This window comes from Tiliqua scincoides, chromosome 2 (assembly GCF_035046505.1).
Source record: "Tiliqua scincoides isolate rTilSci1 chromosome 2, rTilSci1.hap2, whole genome shotgun sequence".
NCBI classification, from domain to species: Eukaryota; Metazoa; Chordata; class Lepidosauria; order Squamata; family Scincidae; genus Tiliqua; species Tiliqua scincoides.
In genome coordinates this window covers 111733908-111742369 of record NC_089822.1, presented here as the reverse complement: position 1 = coordinate 111742369, position 8462 = coordinate 111733908, and the positions used below count along the sequence as shown (strand labels likewise).

The 8462-nt window shown below is 45.7% G+C and overlaps 1 protein-coding gene across 1 annotated transcript; it reads left to right on the top strand.

Moving 5' to 3' along the window:
• The first annotated feature begins 347 nt into the window (after nucleotides 1-347).
• On the top strand, nucleotides 348-8446 carry CLPP (caseinolytic mitochondrial matrix peptidase proteolytic subunit). The gene is made up of 7 exons (XM_066616873.1): nucleotides 348-430; nucleotides 1743-1844; nucleotides 2628-2699; nucleotides 4606-4702; nucleotides 6112-6299; nucleotides 6518-6623; nucleotides 7920-8446. The coding sequence occupies exons 1-7, from the start codon at nucleotides 413-415 to the stop codon at nucleotides 8087-8089; spliced, it is 753 nt and encodes a 250-aa protein (XP_066472970.1). The 5' UTR covers nucleotides 348-412; the 3' UTR covers nucleotides 8090-8446.
• Nucleotides 8447-8462: the final 16 nt, after the last annotated feature.

The window sequence follows — 8462 nt, the reverse complement described above, 5'->3', positions numbered from 1 at the left end:
CTTTCCTGGGAGTAAGCCCCATTGACACTCATGGGACTTACTTCTGAGTAGACATGCATAGGATTGGGCTGTGATTCAGCAGGACTGGCTGTAGCAGTGTAAATAAAAAACATCAGGCAGAACAGAGCAAATACGTGATGGAAGAAGCCTCAGGCAATGATTCTTGGTGTAAGACTAATACTCAAGTCCCTAGTTATCATCTGTGGAATTTGGAACGCATGAACGTTCGAACAGAAGAAAGACACTCAGGTGTACGTTCCAAAGGCACAGGATTCGAGACTACATTTCCCAAGGTGCATAGCGAGGAATTGCAGTCCCTGCTCACAGCCCCCGAAGATCCGATCATGTGATTCGTGTACTCTAAAGCACGTGGGAAGGCTGGCAGAAGGATCTTCCGGGTCTCAGGGGCAGGATGCTGCAAAAGATAGTGGTGAGGGACGAGTGCACGTGGGTCAGATTGAATGGGGGAGTGGGAGCCCATAGGGGTGCTTGGCGTTTGGTAGTGAACGTGAGGAAAGAGAGCACTCAGGGATAAGCTTGCCCCATATGGTGTGCTTTCCTCTCCTCCTGGCTCCTTGAACTCAAGCCACTTTTTCAGGCTCCTTCTTGTAGGGAGCTTAGAACCTGGCATGGTTCTAACTCCCCCCACATCCATGGTTGAGCAGGGATCTGAGGCTCTTTCTAACTTCAGCACTCTTGATTGCCACTGGCTACCCTCCAGCTTACTATATAGGGCTGTTGCATAAAGATGAGTGAAGTGCTTTGAACACTCAAAAGATGATGGATAAATGTTTCTTGGGATGCTGCATATGCAAGACTACATCCCTGTGCTTGGCTCTCACTTGTAATAACTGCTGGTTTTGTGCTCTCTGCTGGTAATGCAAAATAGGCTCACTGTTTCTCCCCAGAGCATGCAAGTGAAGCTGTGGTGGTGTACATAACAGGTCGTTAAAGGGCATTTTGAGGTTCCTAATTTGTGGAAAGTGATTATACCAGCCATTTTCAACCACTGTGCTGTGGCACACTGGTCTGTGCCACAGATGGTCTGCAGGTGTGCCGCAGGACTTTGGGGGAGGATCATTTGTTAGTAGGGCCACTGGGGGAAACAAGCCCCTGCTGTCAGTGTGGTGTGCCTTGTTAATTGTCAAATCATTGATAGTGTACATTGACAATTTTAGTGCCTTGTCAGTGTACCGTAATATGAAAAAGGTTGAAAATCACTGGATTATACACATGTTACTCTAATGGGGTACATCTTTGAGACTGACTACAGTCGCTGTTAAATCTGTACCTGGCTAAAGTATTCACGTGTCCTATTAAATGCAGGTACAGCCTGTACAGAGTATATACACAGATTGCCTGTATTTGTGTGTGCATTTTCATGTGAATAACTGCACCCGGGTTCATTTTAACAGATTGACAATCTAGTATCCAGGTAAAGCTTAATGTATGAACAGGCTTCTTGTACATACTTATGAGGGCTGTCAGTAGCAGGGAGAAAGCAAATATGACTTTGGAGTGTGCTTGGCAAAACTCCAAAAGAAAAGCTCCCGAACTCCCCCAAAAGAAAACCTGCTATGCCTATCTTGTTGTTATCTGTGAAAGAGAGCGCAACTGGGGAAGGGGGTGCGCTGGGTTCCAGTCTGGGGATGATGGAGGGTTCCAGAAAAAATGTTAGTGGTTAAACAGTAAAAGTGAAATGCTTGTTTCAACCTGATAACCAACCTTTTTTCTTTCTATAGCACCATTTGCGGCTGGGCTGCCATCTCCTTTCTGTGGCTCGGAGACTCCACCAGTCTCCCAGGAGCTGTATTCCCCTCATTCCCATTGTGGTGGAGCAGACAGTAAGTGAGCAGACCAGGGTGTGTTTCTCTTGAATGGTCTGTTTGCCATAATCTTTCCCACAGAAAGATCAATGGAGTGGGAACTAGGGAGTCTCAAGTATTGTACAGTTGCAGGGGCAACTAGTGGAGCATCCAACTACCTGAACTAGTTGGTCAGCAACTAACTTCAGACAGTGGTCATATTTTGAAATAAGCAAGAGCTGAAGGGTCAGCTACCCTGGGCTTCACCAACAGACTCTTACTGAGACAAGATCAAAGGCCTCTTTAACCTCCTCCCCCCCCCCCCCGTGTGAGCAGGAATATGGGCTGTATCAGAGCCCATCACCCAAGACATCACAAATGGGAATGAGCAGCTTGTGGCATATAGTAAGATCATGTGGTTTGCGGGCACACGATGTAGCCACCTTTCTGCTGCTAAGCTGGTCTGGGTCAGGTTGGTGCCTGAATGGGAGGAACCATCTGGGAACCCCAAGTAGGTCACCTTGAAGTCCACCACAAGGGAAAGGCAAAATATAAATGTGAGGAGAGGAAAACTTTCAAAATCTCTGTTCATTGGGGGGTGGGATTAAAAGCCCTTTGTCAGTGTGGCTGCTTATTTGGGAGATCGTAGCTTGGGTGCATAATAAAAAAGGGTTGTCCCTGTTATTGGGGACTCTTCTAACAGCAAATGGGGAATTTCCTGGGGGGGGGGTGTGGATTTGTAATTTCTCAGGATGTGTCTTTCCTGAAATGACAGTTGTCTGTCCTGAGTCTCAGCTTGTGCTGCCCTTCCGTCTGTTTCAGGGCCGTGGTGAGCGAGCCTATGACATCTACTCTCGCCTTCTAAGAGAGCGCATTGTCTGTGTGATGGGTCCGGTGAGTCTGAGAGTTACTTTTGCAGCAGGCCACAGGGCCAGCTGGTGCAATGATTTTACCTTCTCCGGGCATTTGCTGTGTGTTTGCTTGACCACTTGGCTCTAAAAAACCAGCTTCCTACATTCAGTATTTATTTATTTTAATTAGTTGTCACATGGTAGTCTTGGCCAACACTACCCAATGGAGTTTGAAGCTGGGATTCCATATCCACCGTGCTGCCTGGTTGAATTTTATTTATTTATTAAAAGAGCAAGTTTCTGGACCTTATGCTGGGAAGATATCCTTGGAAGTGTGTGGGCAATCTGTCTGCTGAAACCTTAGATACCAGAGGAGTAACTGAAAAAGCTTTCTAGAAGGCTGGAACAAATGGGTTCAGTGCCCTATATGGTTTCATGACTAGCTAAACTAAAGGCAGTTATGCATGATGGTTAGAAAAGCAAAATTGAATGAATAATGCAAAGTTGCTTAGTATGAATAATATATTCAGGCTGCAGAACTGATGAATTCCCATTTCTTTTGAGCATGTACACACAGCCCTGAGTACAATCTATTAAAAATGTTTTTGTTTAGTGCACTTATACCTTAATTTTCCATTATTTTATTGAGAGAGGCTTTCATAAACTGAAGTTGTACTGCACAGTTTGGTTTCTTTGGGCAATTCTCAGGAATGGGCAAGTCCAGTGTGGCTTGACTCAAGTCGAATCACAAGTCTCTGCCCCCCCCCCCAAGACTCGACTTGAAAACTATTCCTAATGGGGGACTTTCCAAGTCACCCAGAGCATATTCATGACTCAAAAAGACTTGAGTCACAACTCTTTCCCTTTAAAAAGCCAGCTGCGACTTCATGGAAAAAAATGGAGCTGCTGCATGGGGTGTGTGTGTGTTTGTGTGGGAGTTCTCTTTAAACACTCCCCTGCTGTCTCCATCCCATCTGTAAACAAGGTGGGAGGGGGTGGGATGGACTGCATGAGAATTGGAACAGAAGCTGCAAGAGGGAGGAGAGTTATGTGCAGCAGCTGGGAGGCTTATCAGTATGATTCAATCCTTTGCAGAAGTAGTCTCATTTGCATCAGTTGTGTAATGAGGCTTCCTTCTCCCAAGTAACAAGGGAGCCTGAAGGACCCAGGCAGTTGGAAAGCATGATCAATTGCCTCCTGCCCCCAAGTTTCCCTGCCTTTTCCCTGTCCCTGGGCTTCTCCAGCCAGTTCCAAGGCAAGAACCCCCATGGGCTCCTCCTCCTACTCTCCCTCATCCGAAGAAAAAAATCAAACTTCCCATCCTTCATCCAGTGATCATTGTTTCCTTTAGAGATGGACAAGAGAGTCTGCTTCCGCCTCCTGCTTGATGCAAAAGAAAAACATTAATCTTTCCCTGCCCCTAGCTGAAACTTCCCTGCTGCTTGCTCGGTCTGAATGATAGTTCCATGAGGCCTTTCACATGGTGAAAAAAGTAAGCAAACATACCCAGACAAAGACAGATTCGAGTCTGCATGAGTGGTGACTGATTGCTGAGTCAATAGCTTCAGGCTCAAGTCAGTGCTGGAGTCATTGACAAGGAGTCATTGAGTGCTGGAGTCATCTCAAGTGTAGATGAGTCAGCAAAAAACACATGCTTTTGCTACTCAGATGTGAGTCACCTGACTGGAGTTCCCATCCCTGGCAATTCATTTCAAAGAATTGGCCATGTGTGCTCCTCATCTCCCAAACTTTATGCCTAAACCACAATCAGATTATTTCTTACAAGGGATTCTGGTGGAATTCCTTTTCCTACTTCCTGGATGCCCACTGCCCAGAAAGCAAGCAGATAGCCTGGGCTTTTGGAACTGCTTATGTCTCCAACTGAAACTTGACTTCCTGCAGCAAGGTATTCTCCTGTTAAGTCACCAGCTTGTGCTTTCTATCTCCAGATTGATGATGGTGTTGCAAGCTTGGTCATTGCGCAGTTGCTTTTCCTGCAGTCAGAAAGCAACAAGAAGCCCATCCACATGTACATTAACAGCCCAGGTGAGTGGCAACAAAAAACAAAGAATGGCAAAGGAGCAGTATCTGTGCAGGCACCCCTTATCTGTAGTGGGAGACTGTAAGAGTGGAGTAACTACATCCGCCACTTATGTTTTGCACCTCATTCTTTATATCTTATTTTTCTCTTGTGACTGGAGTTCCTAGGAGTAATCTGCATTTCCCAAGGCCTTGTAGCTCTCCACCTCTTCTTTCTACATAGATATCTGTTTAGCCTGGGGCAAAGTGATGTTAGATCAGGGGTTCCAAAGACTGTCCTAAGAAGAGATAAATTTTAGCTAGAGAAGGCACAGCCTTTTTTCCAACCCTGTCCTTGTTCACTTATTGTATGTTCCCTGATCACTGACTCTTCTCCATCTGAGTCTGTTCTCATGTCTAATTGTGCCCCAGCCTACACTCACTCTCACTAGGATATCTTGGTCAGTGGGTAGGCCACAGGCCCCACTCCTCAGATCTTTGGGTAGTTCCTAGAGCAGGGAAATTCATAAGCAAGTTGTGGTGATGTTTTCAATACTGATGAGATGCATTTGAACTTAGAGGTTTGTTTCTAGCTGTCTGAAAGGCTGTTCTCTAAAGTGCAGAAAGATGATTCTTCATTGTTTGAAGATGTATTTCCTCTTGTTTGTCTTAAATCAGTCATGCATCAGACTCTGTGTTTGATCTGCGCTCCTGTATTTGAGAGACCATGAATAATCTTTCTTTACTTGCACCTGTGTGATTTTTATGAAGCATTGTTATGTTTCTCTTGACCATCCTTTATTTTTAGCTTGCCAGTTCTGTAGTTTTGGGTCTTTTCTCCTAGGGAAGATGGTCCATCAAAGATAACAACATTATCTTTGTTGTTGTTATTATTATTAACAATATTTATATACCGCTTTTCAAAGAAAACTTCACAAAGCAATTTACAGAGAAAATCAAATAACTAATGACTCCCTATAACAGAAGGGCGCACAATCTAAAAAGATGCAAAAGAACATCAGCAGACAGCCACTAGGAAAGACACTGCTGGGGTGAGGAGGGGCCGGTTATTCTCTCCCTGCTAAATAAAAGAGGAGCACCCACTTGAAAAAATGTCTCTTACTCAGTTAGCAGGCATTCCCTGCTTCCTAGGGGTCAAGAAAGTCACGACATCAAGAGAGTCCTGGGCACCTTGGAGATAACAAACAACTTTTTGGTGGCATGAGTATGTGCAGCTAAGAATGTGTTTGACCAGATGCCAGGGGGTTTAGCTGAATCTGTTCGCTCCCCTTCCATTCTATTAGATCTTGGTTCTGGGATGCAGGTCTGCCACTATCTCTTGGCTATCTCTTAGCTATCCTCAAGGACACTTCAATTTTTCTGATGGTTTAAGAAGACTTGTGTCTAAATTTCAGCGAGTTCTACTTCCTCCACAGGTGGTACAGTGACATCTGGACTGGCTATTTATGACACCATGCAGTATATCCTGAACCCCATCTGTACGTGGTGCGTGGGGCAGGCAGCCAGCATGGGCTCTCTGCTGCTGGCTGCAGGGTCTCCAGGCATGCGCCACTCACTCCCCAACTCCCGCATCATGATCCACCAACCCTCAGGCGGGGCACGGGTGAGTTCAACAGCCTGATACTCCTCATTGCAGATGCTGTGTGCCCCTAGGTTTTTGCCCTTCTACTCATTAACCAGCATTCTGTTTTGATTGCATGAATTCATGACTAGGTGGTTCTCATAGCCATCTCCTGTGCTACCCAGTGTTCCTAGTAGCTGAAGCTCCTTAATTAGGGGACTACATGAATTTTCCTTCTGACACTCTGTCTTCCTTTCTAGGGCCAGGCTACAGACATTGCCATTCAGGCTGAGGAAATCCTCAAGCTGAAGAAGCAGATCAATGGCCTCTATGCCAAACACACCAAGCAGGCTCTGGATGTTATTGGTAAGCACTGGTGTGGGGGGTGGAGGTGGGTGAAGCAGAGCTGTAGGCCCCACATCAAGAAGTGAAAACACCCATCCCTGCATGCTGAGGGACAGCAATTTATTGATTAGTCCAGCAATGAGGTAGACCAGGTGCATGAGTTCTGTTACAGACTCTTGCTAGGTCTGTAGCTTCTTCAGAGTCCCTGAGTGGCCTCTTTTGCAGTGAGATAAAACAGCTCTTCCCTTAATGACATAATCCATCTATCTTGTTATTCCTTTGGATAACACAAATGCTCATCCGGTGTGTTGATGGTGTTTGCCAGACAACTACAGCATACTTGTTCCCTGACTTTCCTTCTAGCTGAGATGTGTCAAACCCTGGCCAGTTTTATGAAGTGATATGAGATGAACGTGAGATTATAGTGAATTTCTTACATATGTAAATGCTTTTTGCTGTTGATCTAGATCCTGATTTGAGCCCTAACGGATGTTGCATGTATAACTTTAATCTATTGTTATGGGATGCAGGTGAATGTTTGTTTAAATAAGTCATCCCTGAATCCTTACCTGGGATTGACACATGCTTGCAGGGTTGAGGAATAGCCTTGTAGCAGGTGGGGCAAGGCAAAGCAGGAGCGAGAGGGACAACAGGGTCATTAAATAAAGGGCATTCCTAATATACACAACATGGTGACAAATGTAGGGCTTGGGTAAGGATAGTCAATTAAGGACTCATAAGCTGAATCTGTCCCAGCTGCAAGGATATCTGCCCTTTAAAGACCACAAGCTGCCCTGCTACATGCCCTTCTCACCTGCCCAGTATGAACAGCAGCAGAGGCTTGAACGGACATCTCTCCTTATTATGTTCACACATCTGCTAACTAAGGAAAAGAAGTGGTTGAGGGTGGCCCAAGCTGATCCACTGCCTGTAACTGCATGGATCCACTAAGGCCCAAATCCTAACTAACCCACTTTTCAGCACTGGCATAGCTGTGCCAATGAGACGTGTGCTGTATCCTGCAATTGGGCGGCACTCACAGAGGCCTCCTCAAAGTAAGGGATTGTTTGTTTCCATACCTAGAAGCTGTGTTGGCCTTATGTTGGTGCTGGGGAGTGAGTTAGGATTGTGCCCTAAATCAATTAGTTCAGCAGGACTCTACTTAAGCTTACATCCTAACACAGACACATGTGCAATGGCAGGCTAGTATTATGTTTACTAGCAATTTATATGTACCTTTGCATAAAATTTGCAAGATTGCATTAGAGTTTTCAACCCAACCACCTCTGATGAGGTAACTTGTTCTTCTCGTCATAGAGTCTGCCATGGAAAGGGATCGTTACATGAGCCCAGTGGAAGCCCAGGAATTTGGGATCTTGGACAAAGTGCTTGTCCACCCTCCACACGACGGAGAAGATGAACCGGAGCTGGTACATAAGGAGGTTCCCCCTGCACCTGCACCTTCCTCTTCCTCAGCCGAACCCTGAGAATCCAAGGCTTCTTTGGATGCTTGTTGCATTATGGATGAATCCAGAAACATTGACCACCTGAAGTGATGGTGGTGCCATCCCACAGCCTGACCATTTGGGCTCCTTGGAATTGCCTGAGGATGTTGGGCCATCATAGTGGGCCTGCTCTTAATGAGTATCTGACTGGTAGTTGACCAGCTGTGTTCATAGGAGCTGGTTTCTGCCTTGTCCTCTGCAGGATTGGATCTTTATCCAGTACAATAGCTTGTCTTGTGTGTCATCCCCACCTTAATTATAGAACTGTTTAAGAGTGATGATTTTAAATTAAACTTTGACCTCTGTTACATAGGTGTCCCGTCCCCTGTGTTCTCTTCCCCCCCCCCCTGGGTTC